Genomic DNA, 26505 nt, shown 5'->3' with positions numbered 1-26505 from the left:
CTACAAGGAAGGTGGGCTCTCTTTACCGTGCTAGGAAATTATTTACACCTGAAAGTATCCTGTACTTCTACAAGAAGGCCACCATTCGCCCATGTATGGAGTACTGTTGTCATATTTGGGCTGGTGCATCTGCTACTAGTCTCACTCTTAGACAGGGTTCAAAAGAAAGTCATCAACCTAATGGGTTCTGAACTTTCACCCAAGCTTCAACATCTGTCCCATCAACAAAATGTTGCATCCCTCTGCCTGTTTTTCAAGTATTTTAATGGTGGATGCTCCGACGAACTACAAGCCCTTGTACCCTCTCTACGTAAATATTCACGACAAACAGCAAAGTCCCACCCCTACACAGTAGAGATCCCTAGATGTAAGAAAACCTTCTACTCTAATAGCTTTTTCCCCAGATCTGCTAGACTTTAGAATTTCTTTTCAGGTTCCTGCTTCCCCAACTATACTGACATGCAGAAGTTCAAGTGTAATGTGAACAGACATCTTGCTGCTCAACTTCCTACATAGTATCCCTGCAACTCCTGTCCCCGATAGTAGGCCCCTATAGCAAAGTGGCAATGTGCTTTGTTTGGGGGGTGAAAATGTAATTAAAAAAAAAAAAGAAGTAAGATGAGACAGAATAGAGAAGAATAAAAGAAAAGAAACACACATACACGAAATATACCATGTGCCTATATACATGGTACGCTCAGTTGGAATTCCATAAGTATCGGTCCAATAGTTTTAGTAAAAAAAAAAAAAAAAAAAAAAAAGACATTTTATCTGGTGTTAATACAAACTAGGGACCAGAAAACTAAAAGACAATGGCTGAGATGCCAAAGATGTATCTCGTAGGAGAAAAAAATTAGGTCACAGTTCACTCCTTTAAAAAAAAAAAAAAAAAAAAAAGAGTTGACCTGAAAAGTAGAATGGCAAAATAGTTTTTATTTCTGCCAATACATGCGTATAGATTTGGGGCAAGATATGAAGAGGATACAACCACTAAAGTTTTGTTAATATTTCACAATCTGACAAAACAGTTATCAGCAAAACTATCACACAAGATTACATGCATATTCTTATGGGCTAAATTTAACTTTGGTGAATAACATACGCTATTGTTTTTCTATTTTTCTTTTATTATTTTTCTTATTAATTGAACATTTATTGAAATCAAAAATTAAAGACATTAAAAAAAATTCTGAAAAGAATGCAAACGTCAAAGGTCACAACCATAAAAAAAAAAAAAAAGAATTCTGTATAGGCATTAAAAATAGTTTTATGTTGTTGCTTTTTCTTACATCATTAGATGAAGTATCATTTTAATTTAAAATCTATTTATTATTACGCACGTAACTTGAAACAAGCCGAGCATGCAGTGTCCCCCCCCCCCTCCACAAGTAAAAAAATTGACTTTCACCATGACTAATGTTGGTACAAAATTTTTTTAAAAATCCAAGGCATGATTATTGAGAAAAGTATGAACAGATAAACGACTTGGAGGCAATTTTGCCCCTATAACGTCCCCGGGGGGGGGGGGGTAACTAGAGTTAAATCTGTTCTGGCAAAAATTTACTTTTACCATAACTAATGTTTATGCAAAATTTGTAAAAAAAAAATTCAAGGCATAGTTATTGAGAAAAGTGAATAAATGAATAGGAGTGAATTACTAGGTTCAATTCTTTCTCTGTTTTAGGGGACCAAAAAAAAAAAAATTTATGCTTGAAATGCATCAATATTATGAAAATAAGAGAAATCACACAACATCAGCTCAAATTCAGTCTTCATCTTATTTTGATTAGTAAAAAGTATTGACACATTTCAAGCATCATTTTCTAAAGTTTATATGCGTAATACTAAATGGATTTAAAATCGAAATGATCCATCATTTAATAATACATAATATTTTTAATGCTTATATCGGATTTTTATTGTATTCTGCTTTGGTTGTGACCTTTAATGTTTACTCATCCAATTTATTATTAAAATGAAATAAAAAAAAAAAGGAGAAAAGATACAGAAAAAGGAAAGGAAAATAAAGGAAAGAATTAGGGAAAATAACGGAGTGACAAAAAGCAATAAAAGGAAAAAGAAAGGAAAAATTAGAGAAAATCACAGGGATATAGATAACATAAGTAACAATATAAAATAAACTTTAAAAAAATGTTTGTAAATCAACTTTACCTTGAGTAAAACGCAATCTGCCTGAACCAGCGGGCATTGCGATTTCTTTAAATATATTTCATATTTGGGATGCCAATGAAACAGCAGCAGTATGAGACCAAAAGTTATAAAGACTAAAAAATAAAACAGGACCTTCTTGCATGTATTGTCTTTGTAACCTATGCATTCCTGGGGGAAAAAAAAAAAAAAAAAAAAAAAAAAAAAAAAGAAACTTTAGCAAATCAGAAAAAAATAAGTTTAAGAAAAGAGAAACTTAAAGTTTTATTAGAGATTCCAAAATAACTTCATTTGTAACACACAAACACACACACATATATATATACCGTCACGTGAACTAAAGTAAATAAACAAGACATAAACATTATGAACAGAGAACACAAGAATTAACGAAAATTGTAAACATTACTTGGGCAAATCCAGCATCCTGAATTCGACAAGATACACTTGGATGTTATTTTGATAGAAACTTCTTAAAAATAACACTCAAGGTAAGAGGAATCCAAAGAATCCGAACAGATTTATTAAAATAAAAATGCAAAGAATATCTTGTAAAACTGTTAACGTGCCTGTTTTACAATGTATTTTAATGGAATGTGCTCTGACGAACTCATTGCACTTGTGCCCACCCTCGATGTACATATCCCCGGCAAACCCACTTCGCAACAAAATTACACCCATTCACTGTTGAGGTTCCTAAATGCCAGAAAGCTTTCTACTCTAATACAGTAGAACTCAGGGATACGGCATTAATCTATTCCGGGGTTCGGATCGTAAAGTGAAACCACCATATTGCAGGGCCTAAGCAAAATTTTATACAGTACATTTTAAAAATTAGTAACAAAATACAGTACAGTATATAATACACATGTATATAATCAAATAACATTATAAGTAACACCGTAAGGCGGGGCAAATACCGTAACCAGGGTCTGGAAAAACATTGTATTCCACATCGTAACCCGGAAAAAAAAAAAAAAAAAAAAAAAAACTCCTAGGGCCACCATATCCTAGGGTTCTACTGTAGTTTCTTCCTTCGAACAGCTAAACTTTGAAATTCCTTTCCTGCTTCTGACATTACTAATATGCAAAAGTTTAAATGTAATGTAAACCAACAGCTTGTTAATCTTTCCTGGGCATGGTTCCTAATAGTAGCCCCTTACATCCATAGTGGCAATATGCTTTGTTAGGGGGTGAACGCAAGTAAATAACTTGGCTTTTTGGCTAGGAACAAAGTGTAGTATCTGTTCTGTTGATTTATTTAGTTTTGTAGCCTTGCAGGTCAGTAATAAACCAAAACAAACAGTGGTATAGTGTACAAAAAGTGTACTAACAAAAGTATGTTATAAAAGTATACGTCATGATTCTGAGGCCATAACTGCAATGAATCAGTATTCCATAATATGTTAAATGTACCTATATTTAGTCTCTGGGTAAAGCCATTATTCCTAAAATTGGTATTTCAACTGACCCCTTAACACTCGGACTATTTTGTTTTCAGTCTGTGAAGAAAAAATCCTTATAGACTGAGGCAATTCTCATTTTTGGTTCAATCCAGATTGTCCTCTTTCTGGGGAGCTGGATTTTTTTACAACACACGCAAAAAAAAAAAAAAAGAAAAAAAAAAGAAAAAAAAAAGACGTTTTGAATAACTGCCCTCGTGGGGAGATAAGTAAATGACCATTGTTGAAATGGGGAGAGTCGAAATAATTTTTTTCATGAAGGTTTATTCAATTATAGAATAATTCATTTCAAAATCAATGAATTTTAAGTTTCCTCCAACTTTTTTTTTAATTAAGCATTTATTATCAACTATTTTTGTTTTTTTTGAAGGATGAAGGGGGTAATAAATCATTGTAATTGTAAAAAAAGGAAAATGGCATCAAGTAAAACATTTTTCTTCAACCTTTTTGTTTTTAAGTTTGACAATGTAGCAGGTATCGAATTCCAATCACCAGCAAGATGAATAAACGTCTTGTATTTGTTACGTAAGCCTTTTGTCTTTATTCGGCATTCAACCACAAGGTAATGTGTTTCGTCTTCATCGTCTCGTATAAAGCTCCTTCCAAAGGTCAACTGCATCCTCCTTTTTGATAATGCATCTACCTCCTGTTTAAAGAACTTGCATTATACTTCACATCTATCTCTCAACTCCATTAGAATTGCTCTAACCCTAACCCTACCTCTATTATAAATGTGGTCTTGTCCCTATGAACCCTATTATGCAACGCAGTGATTTGGTGCCACTCCGCGACACAAATATGCCACAAATACCTATATATAACACCATTAGATAAAACCGGTAGAAAATTCTCTGGATTTTTATCCTACAAAATTTAAATTTTATTTCAGTTCAACATGTTCTGTATCATTAGCAATAAATAAAAGAATAAATAAAAGAAAATTAAAAAAAAAAACAAAAAACATTTTAAATAAAAAAAATATGATTTTGTAATTCATGGAAAACATTTGCCAAGTAATGCCTGAAATCACATTTTAGTCTTCAAATCTTCTAATGAATTAGAGGTACTTGTACAAAAGCAGGCAATAGACCGATTTTTTAAATGTCCCTTTTAAGCAAAAACAATATTACTTAACTCCTGTTGAAAATGGTAATATATCCAAAAATGAAGAAAATTCAGTGAGTAGAACAACTGCTATTGTGTTTTTAGTAAAAAGTCTATCGATGTCAGCTAAACAATATGGCCGCAAGCAAAAACAAAAAGCAATCAGAGCTATGTCCCCTGTTTCTGCAATCTTCAGCCTAAAACATCTAGAGTCTAAAATGTACGAAAACTACAATCTTTCTCTAACTTCTTGAAAAAATTAAATTAAAAATTTAACCATAAATAACTTTCTACCGCATGAATTTTCATAATTTTCGGATATATTACTATTTTCGACATGGCTAGTAATGTTTTTTTCTTAAAATGGCATTTAAAAAAAAAAACAAAAAAAAAAACCTGTCACCTGTCGGTACAAGCACAAAATCAGGTTTCGTTGCATACACAATTGTTTTTCACATTTCCCTAAAAATAACAGGTAATTCAGCCATATGACACTGTTTACTTTTTTTTCTTCAACTGAAGACATGGATCAAATTTATTCCGAAAGAAAACATTTCTTTTTACTTATGTAAAAATTGTTGCAAATTTTGTGGTAAAGAATTATTTAATAACTATACTTAAAACTATGTACATGAAATTTTATTTTTTTATTTTTTGTCCCCCTGACAAAAGGAGGGTGGACCTGTAAATGCACCCTTGTCCATTCGTCTGTCCACAGTAGGGGTGCCTTTCAGGTTAAAATGGATAAAATTGACACTTTTGTGCTTATTAAAAATTGATGCCTTGGATTTTTATAAAACTTTCTGAAAAGTTGTAACTAATTTCTATATAATTTTGTTTGTCTATACTTCGCGATAACTTTTGGGTGTGCACCAGGGGCTCTTTTAAGGGCTAATAAAAACACTCCATTTTGGGGACTATTTTACCATATTTGTCCAAAATTTTCTGTGTATGTCTATTTAGCAGTTTTGCATGGTGCTGAACTCAAATTTAAATATGTTAAGGCCTTGGGGACTTTTGTGGCTAAATGGGGCAGGGGGCCAAAATGATGGACAGACATTTTTTTCTTTTTGCATGGTGCAGAACTCAAATTTACATATATCTGGGGACTTTTGGTGCTAAATAGGGGAGGGGGGGTCAAATGCTGAACTTAGGCATAAAAATATGACTTGTTTACTGTGCACTCACAGGGAACCATGCATGCTTCACATGTTTGTTTTTTTTTTTACAAATTATTTATTTTTTTATTTGAATCCTTTGAGACTAGTAATTTGTTAATTATCCTCATCTTCATAGTTGTTGTTTCATCACGTTTTTGGTCAACTATTCCTCTGGCCTTCTTCAGCTGAGTCTTGTAAGTGTATCCCCAATAATTACTGCCTTCCATAGTTGTTGTCTCACCACGTTTTGGCCAACTAATCCTCTGGCCTACTTTGGGTAGGATTGAAACCCCTACCTTCAGACAATGCTCACATGGCACCAGAGAGACTCAATGCCTCTATCTGTCATGGTTAACCACCCGAAGAAGGCCAGAGGAATAGTTGGCCGAAACGTAGTGAAACAACAGCAACTATGAAGATGAGGATAACAGTTCGCAAATAAATATACAAATTATTTCTATCACAAATTCAAATGAAGTAATACATTTTTTAAAGTGCACACGGACTTTAGGGACAGCCTGCATATCTGAAGTTGTTCTTGGAAGTGGAACAACTAAAAGGAAGCGATATGTTGCCAGGCTTACATAAAAGTTAGATTCTGCTGTAAACTAATGCTTGGATTTTGCTGAAAGAAAAATATGGTCAGTCTGTCTGGAAGAGATTAAGTTACACTAAACAGAGGAGAGGGTAGTGGTTTCTATTTTTTTTTTTTTTTACCCCTTTATGTTAAATCAGATATTTTTTTCAAACTGCACAAAACTACTCAATTCGTTCGTTGGTTTTCATTTTTTTATTTTATCAATAAAAAAAAAACAAAAAAAAAACGCATGCCAGATGTGTCATTTAGCAAATCGTACTGAACGTCCTTAATATAAGGATTTCTTTGTGTGTGTGTGTGTGTGTGTGTGTGTCTAGAAACTTATTTTAGAAACTATGAATTTAAAAGGAAAATATATCCTCCACTCTCACGATGCTTCCGTTCAGTCTCGAAAGTCAAAGGATACCCCCTATAAGGGCAGCTGCGCGTATAATTATGAGGCAAGGGTTGCACAATCCCTACCACACCTCTCCTGAATTGACACTGTTTGAGTCCAGTGGCAAGGAGAAGTCCAGGACGACTGGAAACAATGCCGAGATAAGCGGAGAGCACATACAGCACCTGGATGTCCCAAATGGTCCCCCATCTGGTACTGACCAGGCTTATCGTTGCTTAACCTCGGTGATCTGACGGGAACTTGTGTCAAACACGATCATGCCTCCACTATGATAAAGAGTACTGCCCATTTAACAATTTTGAAGTTGACGGACACAAATGAAAAAAATAAAAAGATTTTTAAAAGGCAGCAAGAATGCATCCATCAAGTCTGTTAGACATCAGAAAAAAAAAGATAATTTTACAAGAAAGATCATTATTTAAATTCCAAGGCACCATAATTAATGATACGAGATACAGTGGTATTACATCAGCATTTTAATAAAATTTCATAACTTTTTTTTTTTAACAAATTATTTGTATTGCAAATCCAAATTAAAGAATACATTTTTTTAAGTGCACACGGACTTTATGGACAGTCTGCATAAAGTTGTTTCTGGAAGTGGAAGAACTAAAGGAAGCGATAAATGTTTGGTTATTTCTAGGTTTTTAATTTGATTAAATATTTGACGGGATAAAAAAAAATAAAATAAAAATAAGTTTTAAAAATCACCGAGGAAGCATTTTGAAAATACATTTTGAATTTATTATTTATCAAGAATAAAAAGTGCTTTAAAATAAAAGATTAAGTGGTCGACTATAGTCAAGGGCGACCCAAAGGCTCCCCTTTCCATAAGCTGCTACACTTTTCCAAGATTATTCCATTTCCCTATGATTCTCTCCTTATAATGCTAAGTGTCTAACAGGGGGGGGGGGCATCAATTACCATTTTCTAAGTTTTTGGTACGACTGACTTGATCGAGGATTGAATTCTGGTCTCCCGTCCCATTAGTAAACACTTATCATACTAATTACGGGTCGAACAATTGTAATATATACAATGATGTCTTTAATGCAAATTCGATACACATCCACATGTACAATACGAAAAGAAACTGGAATCTTAGGAAGATTACTATCATTCCAGTAATTATAGGAGCAACCAGACTCTTGAAAAAGAATTTCGAAAAATACCCAGCAAATATACCCAGTAAACCAAGCGCAAGAGAGGTACAAACAATAACACTTTAAGGGATGGTTAAAATCTTAAGATCTCTCAGTTAAAATATAGGAAAGGGTAGGTGAATGTCTGGCGTCTACCAGGATGCCTCATCTCAACTAGAACAAAAGAAAATTAAAGAAATTATATACAAGATGCCTTAAATAAGTTTCCAGACATTTTTTTAACAGGCATTTAAAATTGTTGAAGACTTTTGAAAATTCAGTATGCTATTCCTATACATTTTATGAAATGACTAACCAATTTTTATGATTTCAGATTCGAATGAACAACTCCAACAGGAATTGGAATACACCCTACTAAAGCCTGATTGTCACAGCTGGTGAATTTAAAACAATGCAATCTGAAGGTGAGGACACTTTAGAAGAATCATATGCAATAAAATTCGGTTTGAAACTTTGAAAAAAATGCTACAGAAACATATGGAATGCTTTTGGACCGTTTTTCATGAATCGAGCATCAATTTCAGAGATTCAAGGAAAGCAGGGAGTCTGTGAGGGATGATGAGGTGTAAGAAAGTCAGAATACTAGAGCTGATTGGCCAAATAAAGAATTTCATGGATAAGAACCGTTGTGTCTCTATAGAAACAATAAGTGCACAGTTTGAGGTCAGTGTGGGAACTGTACACACAATTATTTGTAAGGAACTGAAAATGCGGAAGATTTCTGAAGTTTGTCTCAAGAGTGCAGTCCACAACTTCATCCTTGTCATCTGACCAAGATGGGCATCAAGACAGTTACTCAACCTCTCTATAGTCCAGACCTTGCTCCTTGTGACCTTTGGTTATTTCTTAAGCTCAAAGAAAACCTTAGAGGCTGTTGTTATGAGACAATTTACGCGATAAAAAAGGTTGTGACGAGGATCATTGATATGCTCACACAAGAGGACTTCCATGAACAACACAAGTGCATTGCAACCGAAGGAGATTACTTTGAAGGGGATTAGAGTTTCATGTGTGTACTATCAATAAAAATGCCTATATGGAAACTTATTGAAGACATCTCACACGCGCGCGTCTGTGTATATATATTTTTAAAGTTGAGTTTTTTTTTTTTTGAGGGGGGTGTCGCTCTGACATTATTAAAAGCCTACTTTTTGTATTTAAAAATTATTGAAACAAACTTCTTGATATACTCAGTCATAAATATGTGAGCGACTACATGAGTTAATTTGCATATTCCTTAAAAAAAATGAGCATTAATTACTTATTTTTTATGGTTTCTTATTATATTGGTTTCATTTATGCATAGTTTCTACATTGTGCATAGATTTTTAGATGAAAATGTTCCAGCACACAAAAATATTTATATTTATATATATATATATATATATATATATATATATATATATATATATATATATATAATATCAGTGTGTGTGCAAAACGTTTCTACCAAACTGATCTCTGAATATTTGGTCTACGGAGTAAAAATTTGATATATAGGACATTTTAACCTATACCACACTTTTGATTTGGTTTTTAGTTAGCAAAAATTGAAAACAAAACAGTTGACCTTAACAGGAGTAGTCAACTAAACATGTTTACATGCACAAACCTACATACATCGGTTAAACAACATTATTTTTTAACTTATGTGTATGGGCATGGCTCAGAGGTTAAGGAATGAGGCTGGAGAGTTGTACAATTTGGTTTCGATTCTAGCTGATGGCATCCAAATCGTTTTCATTTTTTTTTTTTTAGTTTTGACATCACTACTATATATTGGGTACAATATAATAATCGATAGAGAATTGTCTCTCTGATAATAAATATATAATCTGCATGAATTAAAATATGGCTCTCGTCTTCAGGAGGCCTCAAGTTTTGACAAGCTTCTGGGCTTGACCATTACTCCTGATCTTAAATGGAACACGTATATCAAATCTGTTGCCAAGGCCGCTGGAAAAATGGTGGGATCTTTCTATCGATCCGGTAGATATCTCACTGCTGATGCTATTCTCTATCTATATAAGAGCCAGGTACGTCCAAGGATGGAATACTGTTGCCACATCTGGGCAGGAGCTGCTAGAAAGGACTTGTCCTGCCTTGATAGAGTTCAAAATAGACTTCGTAGCCTCGTAGGAGATGTCCTTTTCTCCTCCTTGCAACCTCTATCTCACAGAAGAGATGTTGCGAGTTTGTCTCTGATGTATCGTTATTTTCATGGAAAGTGTTCAACTGAGCTTCAATCTATGGTCCCCCCTCGCAAAACTTTCACAAGAAACACTCGTCTAGCTGAAAACACTATCAATAATTCCCCCACTCTTTATCTGTGCCTAAACCTAAACGTAGATTCCATGATCAAAGCTTCTTTCTTAGAACTGCACGCCTGTGGAATTGTCTTCCGTTTTCCTGCTTTCCGGCTGACTACAATATGGTTGTGTTCAAGTCTAAAGTAAATAAGTTCTTGATGAGCCGTTCCATATAAGTTATCAAATTTACCAAATTTTCATTACTAATGATTACTATATTGACCAATTTCTACTGTACACTCTTTAACCCTTATCCTTGAGTGGCCTCTGGGCCTTGATAATGTGGTGATGCCTTTGTAAAAAAAAAAAAAAAAAAAAAAGCATATCTTACAACCGGGCAACGCCGGGTAGCCTGATAGTATATATAAACACACTTCCTGTCACAATATTCAGTGGGTAACAAAATTGCTGGACGAATTCCATTACAAGTACTTAAGGAAACTGAGAAAGCAAATAAACCAGATCTCCCTTTCAATCTATTCCCATAATGAGACTTCTTTCTGTTTTCTATACCTATTTATGCTTTTCTTTTTTTTTAATATTGTGCATATCAAGCTGAAAAGCACCAACATTCAAAAATAACTAGCTTGTCACTGAAAATACTAAAACTTGAAATAACCTGAAGAAAAATTATTTGCTACATTAGTAAAAGTATTATCATAAGAAAAAAAGATAAAATTGGGTTTACATCAAAATCTTATCAAAAATGACCAAAACAAACAAGTTATCACAAGTTGAAATTTGTAACAATTGCAAATAAAATCTTGTGAATCAATGTTCCCCACCACCGAGTGATTCAGCCACACACTGACCAATCAGTTGGCAGGGTGCATTGATTCCTTCTGTCCTCTAACTTCTTTTTAGCCCCTTTGGAAACCACAGACGGCAGAGAACCGGACAAGCATCAAAGACAGACCTCTTTCCTTTCTGTCCATTCCAGCATAGACAATTTTCACTTGAAGATAACTGCTGGCTGACCTACAACTACCAAAGAAGGTCTTACTCCTTCCCTTTTTCACACTCGGACACAGATCAACTTTTGATCGCCGAAATAAACCTTTCGGGTTTTTTTTTTTTTGTTTTAAAAGGTTTTGTTTTTCATTCCATATTTAGTGCTCGACTTGTTTTATAGGAGGATACAAACGTGCATTTTATTTTCCTAAAAATTGAAAGGAATTTCACTATGTCTTCCCATTTTCACACGCTAAACTTAAAAAGTTGGTTTGTGAGAGACGTCTAATCAACACGCACACAGCTAACCAAGATCGATTAGTCAGGTAGAAAAGTTGTTGGTTTCTAAATGAAAATCTGATCAACTGCTTACAAGTTATGTAATACAGAATGACCTCACAAGATGCTCCAAGATTTCTGACCTTGTACCTAACTTGGCAAGCAATGTTCTCAGTTGCGAGTATAAATTAGATTTGTGCTCAAAATAAAGATTTTATGCTCATAATTAACAAGTGCTCCCCAATTGGTGACCTTGTACCAGTTTTAAAATACAACTTTTTCTGATGGTAATGTTTATGGAGGTGAGTGCAAGCAGATTTATGCTTGAACACAGATGGGAGGGCACCATTTTGTACGTTCATATAAAAGCACTAATGTAACCATGTCAGCTCGCGGCTAAAATAGATTCCACAGGAAGATATTGATTATCAATACGCTCGTCAATCAATACGGAATGGATTTCTTCAGTGAAACGCCATTAATTCAGAATTCTTGCTATTTCAGAGTTCTCAAAATGATACAAAAGCCTTTCAGAAAGTCGGCAAACAAAGAATTCCACTTTCGCAAGAGGTAACGTGGACGGTCCGATTCTTAAGCTGTGTCATTTCGATCTGCACGTTTGGTGGTGAAATTGCGATTTCAAACTTCAGCGTGACCAATAAACGGACATAGGAATTTTCTGATGATAGAAATGCATCTAAAGACGTTACTTTCAATTTAATCAGGACAGTCAGACAAAAACGCTATTCTGTGACAGGTTGAAAAGTATTGAGACTGAACAGGAGAAATTAGAAAAGTTTCAAGTTAAAATTTTATAACATGTAAAAAAAAAAAAAATCCTTTTAATCTTCGCATCTACGCTCTTCCAATTTCTACTGGTCTTTTCTTCTATACCAACTTTAGCAATAGTCCCTGCCACCCCCCACCCCCACCCCACGAACCAAGAAAAACTAGCTAATATCTTTTGGGGGAAAGAAATTGAAATCTTTATGCACCCTAACCCTCGACTCAATTCTAAAATGCTCTGTTAAAATAAAATTTTATTTCTATAAAAAAAAAAAAAAAATTTTTTTAAATAAAAAGGTCTTGTTTCATTAACTTCAGAACAGTGGTCTTGCCAGTAATGATGCCGGCAAGACTAAGAAAACCCACCAGCAGATATAGCCAACGATATATATAAACCCCTTGATTTAAGGGGCATTGTATCATTTATGCATACCGTTTATTCCCCCGGGGAGTTGGTTGCCGTGCCCAGGACGTAACAACCATTCCAAAAGATGTCCACACAACACGGACACATCGTGACACTCCCTGGCAAACAACTGTCATACTCTTTTCCACGAGCTAAGAAAAACTAACCAATATTTTTTTTTCATGAAAGAAATTAAAATCTTTGTTAAACTGAACACTTCATTTAATTTACGGACGTAGATTGTTCTCGTCCTATCAGGTGGAAATGTCTATTTATCTAGGCTGGTTTGTGAGATATGTTTTTGTAAAAGGCATTGATTTCTAAAGCAAAATCTGAAAGATCGATAGGTTACAACTTATGTAATATCGAATGACCAACTACAACCAATAGACGGACATACAAATTTTCTGCAGAAAAAATAATCTTACTTCAAATCGAAGCATGACATTTTTTTTTTTTTTTTACTTGGGAGTCATAATTTATCAATACCCGAAAGCCACTCGAGGATAAGGGTTAATGAATGTAAGGTGGTAGTATAGTAATTGTTAGTAGTGTAAATTGAGTAGAATTTGATTATTTATGAGGACGGCTCAACAAGAATTTGTTTACATTAGATTTGAAGGCTACCAGGTATTAAACCAGGAAGCAGGATAGCGGAATACTATTGAGAAAGAAGCTTTGTTCATTAAATCTGCATTTAGATTTAGGCACAGAGAGTGAGGGAAATAGTTCTTGTGAAAGTTTGGCAATCCAATAAAAATGTTATTTCTCATTTAAGTGCGACAAACTGAAATACATACAGATTGAAAAGAACAAAAAAACTAGAAAGATAAGAAAATTAATCGTGTTGGGATGATTAATTAGAATCGGAACTTTTGGGGGGTATCGGAAAAATGTGCCTATTTTCCGATGCTAAAAAACGATTCCTTTAATTATCTATTTTTTTATTTGATATTGTTCAAAACAAAATCTTCCACTGCTAGTAATAATAAAATCAATATTCATTGATTTTAAACCACCGGTAAAACTAAATTCTATAGAACCCCCCCACACACACACACCCCACACCCCGCCCTTCAAGTGTGTTTTTATGTTTGAAAAAATATATGTGCTTTAACGTGTGTTTACGGTAATCAAAGAAAATAACTTTACAGTTAAATATTTAGAGATTTATAAAGAATCGGAAATTCTATCAGAATCTGGGAAAAATATTGGAATTGTTTCATCACTAGTAATTAAAGATTTTCCAACTTCTTGAGAAAAGTAAAAACTAATTTCTTGGATCATTATTTACCCTCTTCCAATTTCTACGTCAACACTATTCACCTTTCCTCCCATTTCCACTTTAGCAATGGTTCACTCTTCCAATTTAGGGTAGCTGACCTATCTATTTCAAGAATAATGGACTTACCCGAAGACCATTATTATAGTTACATCTAAACATCAATGTAACGATTCGTAGCAGTTATGGCCCCAGAATAATGACGTGTACTTTTGTAACATAATTTTGCTAATACACTTTGTTAATTATATCACTGGCCTGCAAGGCTACAACAAATTTCTACATTAACACTATTCATCTTTCCAATGGTCGCCCCACCCCGCTTCCCTGATTATATATATAAAATCTATCCTGGGTTATGCCGGCATGTTGAAAACTGTAATTTTGCTGTGCAAGTTGGTTAATGGAAGAAGAGTCCAAGGGTTAAGTTGCTGACATATGTCAAACTCTGTAGCTGCGATTGACGATACTACCTGAAATAGGTACTTCGGGTACATGTGAAAGAGAACATGGAAAGAAAGAAAGCAGGAAAGAAAGAGAGGAAGATCTTTTCTCTCGCATGCAAGTCAGTCTGGTTTCCAATTTTGGACGGAGCAGACACGCCAAGATTGGCACGAAAATGCGTTGGAAAAAGCAACACAAAAGAGTTAAGAACGGCTGACAAGAAAGAATGTTGAACCACCATGACTGCGAAAGAAATAAACCAAGCATTAATTAAAAGAAGCCTCCGACTTATTTTTTGCATGCAGTTCTCTTTTGCAGCTATGAACAATGAAGCCAAGAGGCAGAAAAAAGGTATGTCAACATTTGGTTATACACACGTTAGACATTATACACACACAAGGCTTACCACGATTACATACATAGATATAGACAGAGGCACACGTAAGGAGATATACACGCAACAGACCCCCCCCTCGTTACATTACACATACTAGTAATAATAATCACATACACATTGCCAAATCTGTTGCAACAAACGTCAGCTACATCCATCAAACTAGAAAACTGTTAGTATCCCATATCTCTATAAAGCCACCATTCACCAATGTACAGAGCATTGCTGCCAGATCTTGGCTGGTGCACCAACTACCAGTCTCTCCATCTTGGACAAGGTTTTAAAAAAAAAAAAAAAAAAAAAAAAAAAATTTAATAGGTACTGCATTGTCTTCTAACAACCAGCCCCTGTTACATCACTGTAGTGATTATTTTACAAGTACTTCCATGGAATGTGATACAATTACCTTACTGCACTTGTACAAAAATACTCCCTCCCGACTAATAGAAAAATTTCCACCCTTAACTGTAGAGGTCTCTAGATGCCAGAAGATTTTTTTTCTATGATCGGTTAACTTTTGGAATTCCTTTCTGCTCCCAGTTTACCTGATCACACTAAGATGTAAAAATTTGAATGTAATGCAAACAAACAATGCTACCACAAACTCACCCAGATTGATGCCTTATAAATGTTGACCCCTATCACTGATATTTTATGCATCCATGGTAATATACCTTTCTTTGGATGGAAAAATGGCTGAATTGGTTATTTTGTTTTACGATATATCAACCTTTTTAGAGTTATTTAATGCCAAACCAAATAATTTTGAAAAAAAAAAAAAAAAAGAAAACTTTCATGCTTCAACTACTTTATATCTTCAAATATTTATTCAGTGTTTGGTTTAGTTGTTTTGTTTTATGGCATATCAACCCTTTCCAATTGGCAAGAGATTTTATGCTTCAGGTTTTTTTTTTTTTTTTTACATGGTTTCTAATTTGCCAGTTTTATTTTACAGCATATCAGGTGAGTTAATGACGAATTCAATAATTTTGGTAAAAAGATTTTATGCTTCAAGTTCTTTATATCTTTAAATATTTATTCATAATGTTTGGTTTGGTGGTTTTTAAGAGGAAAACTGTTTCTATTTTTGATTTAGCAGAACACAATTGAGTTTTGCAAAGGGGGAAAGATAAGAGCATTTATGTTTAGTGGATTTTAGGTAAAAAAGTTGGTACCTTTAAATTGATCTGGCAGCACTCGCAAAACAAAAATACAAAGATAAATTTAAATTATATGTATATTTTTCTTTTTTTGGAGATGAGCTTTTTTATCCTTTTCAGTGTCTGAGGACAATAGCTAAAAAAAAATCAGTGTTACAGGAGTAGAAAAAGAAAGGAGGTTCAGTAAAAAAAAAAAAAAAAAAGATTAAAAAAAATTTTTAAACACGGTATGAATGTCTTCAGTTCTAAATTTTTGAATTGTTTACTTCTAATAAATACAGGCAACTACAATAGAATTTCATTGACCTTAAAAAAAAGATAGAATTGAATTAGATTAAAATTATACACTATGAACTTTGTAGGTCACAGAAAGTCACGACCAACAATCTTTGGATTATGCATTTATTTTATAGCCAACTAGCTGAACTTATATTTTTTCATTTTAATTAAAATTCTTATTGAGATGAATAATTTGTATTATTTATCCATTTATTAATTGCGGAATATTATCCTCATCAAGTTGTTTCACACTGTTTTGGCTGACTATTCCTCTGGCCTTTGCCAGACAATGGAAGATCAGATAACAAACAAACGTGGATTTATAAAACCAAAAAATCTAACCTTGATCATAAATAAAAAAAATTGGGAAAAAAAAAGTAGAAAAAACAAAAATGAAGTAAAAACAAAAATGAAGTAAAAACAAAAATGAAGTAAAAACAAAAATGAAGTAAAAACAAAAATGAAGTAAAAACAAAAATGAAGTAAAAACAAAAATGAAGTAAAAACAAAAATGAAGTAAAAACAAAAATGAAGTAAAAACAAAAATGAAGTAAAAACAAAAATGAAGTAAAAACAAAAATGAAGTAAAAACAAAAATGAAGTAAAAAAAAAATGAAGTAAAAAAAATGAAGTAAAAAAAATGAAGTAAAAAAAATGAAGTAAAAAAAAAATGAAGTAAAAAAAAATGAAGTAAAAAAATGAAGTAAAAAAATGAAGTAAAAAAATGAAGTAAAAAAATGAAGTAAAAAAATGAAGTAAAAAAAAAATGAAGTAAAAAAAAAATGAAGTAAAAAAAAATGAAGTAAAAAAAAAATGAAGTAAAAAAAAAATGAAGTAAAAAAAAATGAAGTAAAAAAATGAAGTAAAAAAATGAAGTAAAAAAAAAATGAAGTAAAAAAAAATGAAGTAAAAAAAAAATGAAGTAAAAAAAAAATGAAGTAAAAAAAAAATGAAGTAAAAAAAAAATGAAGTAAAAAAATGAAGTAAAAAAAAATGAAGTAAAAAAAAATGAAGTAAAAAAATGAAGTAAAAAAATGAAGTAAAAAAAATGAAGTAAAAAAAATGAAGTAAAAAAAAATGAAGTAAAAAAAAATGAAGTAAAAAAATGAAGTAAAAAAATGAAGTAAAAAAAAAATGAAGTAAAAAAAAATGAAGTAAAAAAAAATGAAGTAAAAAAATGAAGTAAAAAAATGAAGTAAAAAAAAAATGAAGTAAAAAAAAATGAAGTAAAAAAAAATGAAGTAAAAAAAAAATGAAGTAAAAAAAAAATGAAGTAAAAAAATGAAGTAAAAAAAAATGAAGTAAAAAAAAATGAAGTAAAAAAAAATGAAGTAAAAAAATGAAGTAAAAAAAATGAAGTAAAAAAAATGAAGTAAAAAAAATGAAGTAAAAAAAAAAATGAAGTAAAAAAAAAAATGAAGTAAAAAAAAATGAAATAAAAAAAAATGAAGTAAAAAAATGAAGTAAAAAAAATGAAGTAAAAAAATGAAGTAAAAAAAAATGAAGTAAAAAAATGAAGTAAAAAAAATGAAGTAAAAAAAAATGAAGTAAAAAAAATGAAGTAAAAAAAAATGAAGTAAAAAAAATGAAGTAAAAAAAAAAATGAAGTAAAAAAAAAATGAAGTAAAAAAAAATGAAGTAAAAAAATGAAGTAAAAAAAAATGAAGTAAAAAAAAATGAAGTAAAAAAAAATGAAGTAAAAAAAATGAAGTAAAAAAAATGAAGTAAAAAAAATGAAGTAAAAAAAATGAAGTAAAAAAAATGAAGTAAAAAAAATGAAGTAAAAAAATGAAGTAAAAAAAAATGAAGAAAAAAAATGAAGTAAAAAAAATGAAGTAAAAAAAATGAAGTAAAAAAAATGAAGTAAAAAAAAATGAAGTAAAAAAATGAAGTAAAAAAATGAAGTAAAAAAATGAAGTAAAAAAAATGAAGTAAAAAAATGAAGTAAAAAAAAATGAAGTAAAAAAAAAATGAAGTAAAAAAAAATGAAGTAAAAAAAAAATGAAGTAAAAAAAAATGAAGTAAAAAAAAAATGAAGTAAAAAAATGAAGTAAAAAAAAATGAAGTAAAAAAAAATGAAGTAAAAAAATGAAGTAAAAAAAATGAAGTAAAAAAAATGAAGTAAAAAAAATGAAGTAAAAAAAATGAAGTAAAAAAAAATGAAGTAAAAAAAATGAAGTAAAAAAATGAAGTAAAAAAATGAAGTAAAAAAAATGAAGTAAAAAAAACAAAAAACCGAAAGAAATCGAGATATGTGCATGAGTATTTTTTTTCTAATTAGTTCACTTCTAGTAAATAAAAAAATACTTGCGCTTAGATCGAAACCTAACCTGTAGATCAAAAATGTGTTGCATATATAGATTGAGAAGTGTCCTTACATACATATTCTAACCTTTATAGATATAGCAGACAACTTGGTGTTGCCCGGTCGTAAAATATGCATAATATGTCTATTAAATATGTTAAATTTCTTAAAAAAAAAAAATTTTTTAAAATGAAGTAAAAAAAAAAGAAAAAAGAAAAGAGAAAAACAAAAGAAAAGAGAAAAACAAAAGAAAAGAGAAAAACAAAAGAAAAGAGAAAAACAAAAGAGAAAAACAAAAGAGAAAAACAAAAGAGAAAGAGAAAAACAAAAGAGAAAGAGAAAAACAAAAGAGAAAAACGAAAGAGAAAAGAGAAAGAGAAAAGAGAACAAAAGAGAAAAAGAAAAACAAAAGAGAAAAGAAAAACAAAAGAGAAAAGAAAAACAAAAGAGAAAAAGAAAAAGAGAAAAACAAAAGAGAAAAACAAAAGAGAAGAGAAAAACAAAAGAAAAAAGAAAAACAAAAGAAAAAAGAAAAACAAAGAAAGAAAAAAGAAAAACAAAGAAAAAAGAAAAACAAAGAAAAAAGAAAAACAAAGAAAAAAGAAAGACAAAGAAAAAAGAAAGACAAAGAAAAAAGAAAGACAAAGAAAAAAGAAAAACAAAGAAAGAAAAAAAGAAACAAAGAAAGAAAAAAAGAAACAAAGAAAGAAACAAAGAAACAAAGAAACAAAGAAAGAAACAAAGAAACATGCATGCGAGTATTGTTTTTCTAAACTTGTAAGTTAAAAAAAAATACTCTAGCTGAGATCAAAACCAAAACAAAGACGAGTGAAGTATAATAACCATTAGGTCAGCTTGACAATCTTTAAAAAGTGTTTTCAGACCTACTTATTTGTAACAAGGTATCTGTCATGTGAATGATTCCCGCATGCACAGTTGTAAAACAATTGACAAAAAATATGATGTCTGTGTTCCAATTTTGACTGATTGGCAGCCCCCCCCCTTTTTTTTGTCGTAAGAAAACTGATTAAAAGGTATTCTACATGTGTGAATACCTTACATTCCAAATTTCAAAAATTCGCTGGGTATACAGGTTGAAAAGTGTCCTCACACGTATTCTTCCTTTTATACATCGTCATTGCTGGCATAATATTGATAAGCAGGAGAAATCAGATACAAATTATTTTGGCCACGAATAACAAAGTATGATATTCCAAAATAAAACTGTTCTAAAAGCAAAAAATATAAAATACTTATAAACTCACCAGTTGATCCTCAGTGTTCTTGTTTAATACAATTTTGTTTGTCAGCACTCCTTCAAAGGAGGCTTCACTTCCATAGATACTACCTAAAATTTAAAATAAAGATTTTTAAGATTTTTTTTCTAAAAACAATTTTTTAAAAGTAAAATCTTTAAAAATAGTCAATTTAGGAAAAAAAAAAAAAAAAAAAACAGAAAAACAATCAAATTGAGCCAATTTCTAAAAAAAAAAAAAAAAAAAAAAAACTAGCCAATTTCAAAAAATCAATTTCTAAAAAGTTAATTTAAAAAAAAAAAAAAAAAAAAGTCAATTAGAACATAATAGAAGGCTCTCTGGCATTTAGGGATCTTCAGTGTATGGGTAGGATTTTGTAAGGGAGTACAAATGGCTTGAGTTTGGAACATATTCTATTAAAACGGTTGCAGGGACGCAACATTTTGGTGATGGAATGGGAGTTGGTTGGAGTTTGGTTGATAGAAAAGGACCTATTAGGTTGGAGACTCATTTTTCACCTGCCTACGAGGTAGGGATTAGTAGAAGATACAGAAGTCCAGATATGGCAATAAATCGTCCACACATGGGCGAATAGTGGCATTGTAAGAAATATAGGATATTCTCAGGAATGATCAACTTTCTAGCATGTTAGAGCAACCCTGGCAATGTCTTCAATGTATTGGTTCCAATTCATATTGCTTGTGAATGTTAAACAGTGTGCAAAAAAAAAAAAAAAAAAAAAAAAGTCAACTAAAAAAAATCAACTGTCAAAAACCTTTATGTAACAAAAATAAGGTAAACAAAAAAAAAAGTGTCAAACAAAGAAAAGAAAAAAGTGAAAAAAAAAAAAGTTATATGATTATATGAATAGTGTTCGCTTATGAAAACCATAAAGCAAGAGACACAAAAAAGAAAATAGCCAAATATTCAGTGCATAATTTTATCTTTTTCAATCTATATATCTATAAAAGTGAAAGTGTGTGTGTGTGTTTGTGTTTCCCTATGCAATAACTGTCAATTTTCAGTCTACAGACTCGAAATTTGATATACAGGTTACTGAGATTTGGGAAAATCTTCGTAATCCGTTTTCGGCCAGAGATTTGGCTGCTAAGGGGTCAAAGTTCAACGATTTGACCTTTAAGAACTCTACCAAACTCCTCCACCAATTTTGGGTATAAACAATTGAAATTTTAGATATAGGTTCCTTGGACATGGACCTAACTTAACTTAATTTGAGCCCAAAACAATAAATGTTAAGGAGTCATAATAGGGGTCAAAGTTAAAAAAAAAATAATCTCTGAGGTCTCTACCAAATTACTCAGACAATTTCTGGTCTAAACATTTGAAATTTTACATAAAGGGTATTCAGAGATAGAGCAAGCTTTTTAATCAGTTTGGGTTGAAAATTTGAGCTACCAATATATAAATGTATGTATGTTTGCAGGTCTGCCTAAAACTTTCGACAGAAGTGACGAATTTTCACAAGATCAGTATTGTTTTGAAGCTCGGCCCTTCAGACGACAAATATCGAAAAATTGGCTAAAAACATTAATTTCTTGACTCTCAACTAGGCACTTTTCTACAGGAAGTACATACTCAGGAGGAAGTCAGTTCAATCCAATCAGGATGATAGCCACCACAAATACAAGTGTATTTTGGGGTGACCCGCACTGAAGATTGAACCTTTAACCTCCAAAAGAGTGTAACTTTTACAACTGAATTTTATCAAGTATTCTATGCACCTTGCCATGAGTCCTTGGAGATAAAATAACACTTAAAATGAGAACAGTAGTCCAAAGAATGCAGAGAATATGAAAAATCAATCCTCATCTCAAAAATTTAGAACCAAAAGTGGCTATATGTCTTGTTTAGAAAAACTTCCATAAAAAAAAATCCCAATTATTTGGTATCTTGAACAAGGGATAGAAATGCTTATCACAGCTGTTCATTATTCGTTTAGATCTGCCCAGTTGATCCAGCTGTTGATTCGTTTCAGAAATTGCCCCCTCGCACTTAAGCAAGATACAGCATTAGCAGAATTAAAAAGCTGTTGCAAATAAAATTCTCTTCCATCCAACTTGGCCAGTGATTGAAAAAAACAAAAAAAAAAAAAAAAAAAAAAAAACATGACATTTTGTCCAATATGACAGAGGAAACAGGAGGAAATTTTTAGTAGTGATGCAAGATTGATGAGTCATGAACTAAAATCCAACACTGTCATGTAAGAGAGAGAAAGAGGGGTAATAGTTGTGATCAACAGGTAATTATATATATATATATAAAGCTGTGTGTGTGTGTGGTCACAAATAGGCTCTTATATGGTTGACTATTTTAAAAAAAACTGATTACATATAATGATAGAAGATGTATCGAGACACAGGAATGGGTATGTTTGATCTGGCAGAACGGTGGTTCATTAAAATTGTGGGGTCTGCGTTCGCACCGGGTCCACAAAGTATGGAAATAAAAAATTTAAAAATGAAAAAAAAAAAAAAAAACGTTTACAAGTGTTTTTGATATAGATGTACATAAGAATACTTTGATAAGTATGTTTTAACTTAAATATGGATGGTATAATAAAATTGTGGGGTCTGCGTTCGCACCTGGTCTCCATGAAATGGAAATAGGGACAAACTTTAATAAAGACTTTTCATATCTATCTGTGTAAGTATACTTTGATAATTATGTTTCAGTTTGAAGAAATATGGTATAATAAAATTATGGGGTGTTCGTTCGCGCCTGACCTCCATAGAATGGAAATATGTCACAAAGTTTAAGAAGGTTTTTTAATATAGATCCACAGAATATTGTGATAAGTGTTTCAGTGTGAACAGGTATGGTATAATAAATTATGGGGCTTATCTATTTTATTTTTACTTTCATATTTTGCTTTGATTTTGATACCCCCAAATTCGAAGGTATCTCATTACAACCCTTCCTTTTCATAACCTATCATACTTTCATAAATCAGAGTCCATTTTGTGAAGGCTGTTTTTGAACCCAGTCAACGATGGGTACTTTTGCTAGTATATATATATATATATATATATATATATATATATATATATATATATATATATGGTAGCTTCTTTCAGCTTTGACAGACTATGGATACCCATTGTGAGGGTGCTTGTTTGTGGAATTTTTTTTTTTTTTTTTTTTTTTTTTTTTTTTAATAGCAAGAGTTGTGAAATCTCCTGTCACACCTGTCCTGAGTCACCAGTGTTAAATACTAATGCCAGTTAGAGGTTCAGAACGATTGAAAACAATGCCGAGATAAGCAGAGAGCATATACAGCACCTAGTATTCTCAAATGGTCACTCCTCTGGTCTTAGCCAGGCTCAACATTGCTTAACTTCAATGATCTGATGAGAATTAGTGTGTCAACATGATTATGAGATACATACATACATATGTATTACACATACTAGCTTCATATAAAAAAATATATATTCATATTGAAAAATATCATCGGCCGGAGGATTTAGTCACAAACAATTTAAGATACATCAAATATTCTAACTTACGATTTTTTTCCCTGAAAATGGATCACATGTGAGATTTATGGAACCCTAAAATACATGAATTTTCATCTTTGAAAATTCAACCAGAAACAACTTAAAGGGGGAAGTAAACTTACTTCCATTTTTAAAAGCAACTGATGTCGGATAATAATAATTGAAAATAAATTGAATTAAAAATAAATTATAGAATTCCACTTGAAACAATATTTCTAAACAGAACAATTAAAACGATTCTATTACAACAAACAATAACATTAAGCTAATTATTAAAATAGCTTTTTTTTTTAATGTAATATGCAATGATAATAAAAATATGGGAGGGTAGAACATTTGTTAATTCTCATTCAATCTCAAACAATATGACACATTTAAGAAATTAAAAACTTTGAAGGATAGACTACAGTACACATGGCAACGATATAACAGCAAGTGTCTGATTCTGTTATGTATAGCATGCGTTATTTAACCGGCTAACCTGACAAAATATAAAAATGTCACATGAAAATATTACGTATCTAGGTGGGTGAGGTTTAAATTGCTGTGTTATTCGGATTACTGTTCTTATCTTAAGTCTTGTTTCTCACATTTCGGTCGATGTAACCTCCAACCTTCTTCAGATGTAACCTCCTGCCAAACTCTGAAAAATCTTTCTTTCTGCCAAACTCTGAAAAATCTTTCTTTCTGCCAAACTCTGAAAAATCTTTCTTTCTGCCAAACTCTGAAAAATCTTTCTTTCTGCCAAACTCTGAAAAATCTTTCTTTCTGCCAAACTCTGAAAAATCTTTCTTTCTGCCAAACTCTGAAAAATCTTTCTTTCTGCCAAACTCTGAAAAATCTTTCTTTCTGCCAAACTCTGAAAAATCTTTCTTTCTGCCAAACTCTGAAAAATCTTTCTTTCTGCCAAACTCTGAAAAATCTTTCTTTCTGCCAAACTCTGAAAAATCTTTCTTTCTGCCAAACTCTGAAAAATCTTTCTTTCTGCCAAACTCTGAAAAATCTTTCTTTCTGCCAAACTCTGAAAAATCTTTCTTTCTGCCAAACTCTGAAAAATCTTTCTTTCTGCCAAACTCTGAAAAATCTTTCTTTCTGCCAAACTCTGAAAAATCTTTCTGAACTTCAAACAGAACCCTTTCTTTAATCCATGAGAGTAGCAGGTTCTCATTTCAGTCATAAAGAAATAAAAGTCTCAAGTAATTTGCAATTGTGTTCAGAGTACTGCTCACATTGAAGGTTGAATCTTCAATCTCTAGAAGGAATATTACTTACAATTGAATTTTACTAAGTATTTTATCTATTACGTCATGAGTGCTTGTTAATAATTCTAGTATGAATTTTAAGAGTCTTAAACCTGTTGGTTCTGGGTGTCCAATCTTAGTACTTATTAGTGTTGGGACGATTAATCGGAATCGTGAATTGGAAAATTCAGAAGATTCTGGGGTGTCGGAATCGGTATCGGAAAAATTGGATGCCTATTTTCCGATGCCAAAACGATTGTCTTTTTTATTTGATTTTGTTTAAAGTAAAATCTTTCATTGTTGGTAATAAATGATAAATTAATAATCATTTATTGATTTTAAAACACCAGTTAAGCTAAATTCGATAGATCACTCTCTGCAAGTGTATTTTGACGTTTAGGAAAATATCTGCATATGTAATATGTGTTTTTATGAAAATTGAGGAAAATAACAATCTTATAGTTAAATAATTAAAGATTTATAAAGAATCGGAATTGTTAATTGTATTAGAATCGGGAAAAATATTGGTATCGTCCCATCACTAGTACTTATATATCACTAATAGATGAAAAAAACATTAATATGATAGCGTGTGTGTTATTTTGTGTGGCACACATCTTTTTTCTTCCAAGTGACTGTTGCTTAATTGTTATGACCTTCCATTTCTTGTAATAAATAATTTTACCAAAAATTCTTTATAAGTTTTGGTTTCGGTTCCAGCTGAAGGAATTCAAGTTATATGTATATATATATATATATATATGTATATATATATATCGATTTAGCTCTGCTGAGCGAGGAACGAAACCTGGTTAGCTAACCTTTATTTTCATTTTTTTTTTTTAAATCATTGTTTTTGGTCTGTATTTAACCATTATTAAATTCTATACCCCCCCCCCCGAAAAATTTTCATATATATACATGATTGCAACATCTTGTCAGACGAGTGCCACTCCCTCAGACATTTAAAATCCATGAGCCCAAATGCCTGAGGGAGTATCTATACAAAGATGATGTTACAGAGTCTTAGCTATGTACGACAGCTAAGTCTCTCTCTCTGTTCAAAATGTTGAGATCCAGCAACAAGCAAGAGCAAGATAGCCAGCAACAAATTAAACTGTAGACCAGCTTAATACAGGTACTGGTCTCCTGCTTTATGGTTTTTTAAATCAGAGATTTGCTTCTCCTAGAAAGGTTGCCTTCACCACAGCTTACGGGAGCCCTCTCCACCCCAATACACATATAGACACACACAAATATACACGGTGCTAGTTGGCCGTTGACCCAGAAAAAGAGTTCATTCGCCCTTTGTGTCAGGTCATGTCATATGCTACTGGTACCATGTAACCTAGTACTACCTGTCCCATGGTCGGGTCACCGGCGACTAAACTGGTTCCCCCACCAGACTTGTTTGGTGAGGAGGGCGGCTAGTCTCCCTGAAGGATTATATATATACATACATACAAAATTTTCTTCATAAGTTTTGGTTTCGATTCAAGCTGATGTACACAAGTCATATGGATATATTTTCTTGTTTTTGAAATCACAACTATATAATAATACAAGAATCAATAGAACATTAACTATAACAATATATACGAAATCTGCATAAATTAAAATATATTTAAACGTACTTTACGCCGGGGCTTTACTGGGAGTTCGTGCTAGCTCAGATAAATACTTTTGCAGTTTTAACAAAAGAGCTACAATAATATTAGGGCGTCTCCATTTACATTGAACATCTACAGAATGCCAGCATCAATATATTACCTATGAAGGAGTCTGCCGTGGAATTTCCACAGGTTCCGCTAGTATATATAAATAAATGAAAAAAAATATGA

The 26505-nt window shown here is 31.8% G+C and overlaps 1 protein-coding gene across 8 annotated transcripts in view; it reads right to left on the bottom strand.

Annotated features, from left to right (window-relative positions):
• The window catches only part of LOC145259798 (polyamine-transporting ATPase 13A3-like), a 198469-nt gene that overhangs the window by 132478 nt on the left and 39486 nt on the right, over positions 1 to 26505 (bottom strand). For all 8 annotated transcript variants that reach the window (XM_080117572.1, XM_080117574.1, XM_080117577.1 and 5 more), the window contains exons 2-3: positions 19915 to 19997; positions 2173 to 2340 (exon numbers count right to left, since the gene is read on the bottom strand). In XM_080117572.1, coding sequence (XP_079973698.1) covers positions 2173 to 2340; positions 19915 to 19997 — 251 coding nt within the window. The remainder of the gene's footprint in view (positions 1 to 2172; positions 2341 to 19914; positions 19998 to 26505) is intronic.

The sequence above is a fragment of the Euprymna scolopes genome, chromosome 35, assembly GCF_053919585.1.
Source record: "Euprymna scolopes isolate OS-2025 chromosome 35, ASM5391958v1, whole genome shotgun sequence".
In the NCBI taxonomy this organism is placed as follows: domain Eukaryota; kingdom Metazoa; phylum Mollusca; class Cephalopoda; order Sepiida; family Sepiolidae; genus Euprymna; species Euprymna scolopes.
This window is presented reverse-complemented; position numbering and strand designations above follow the sequence as displayed.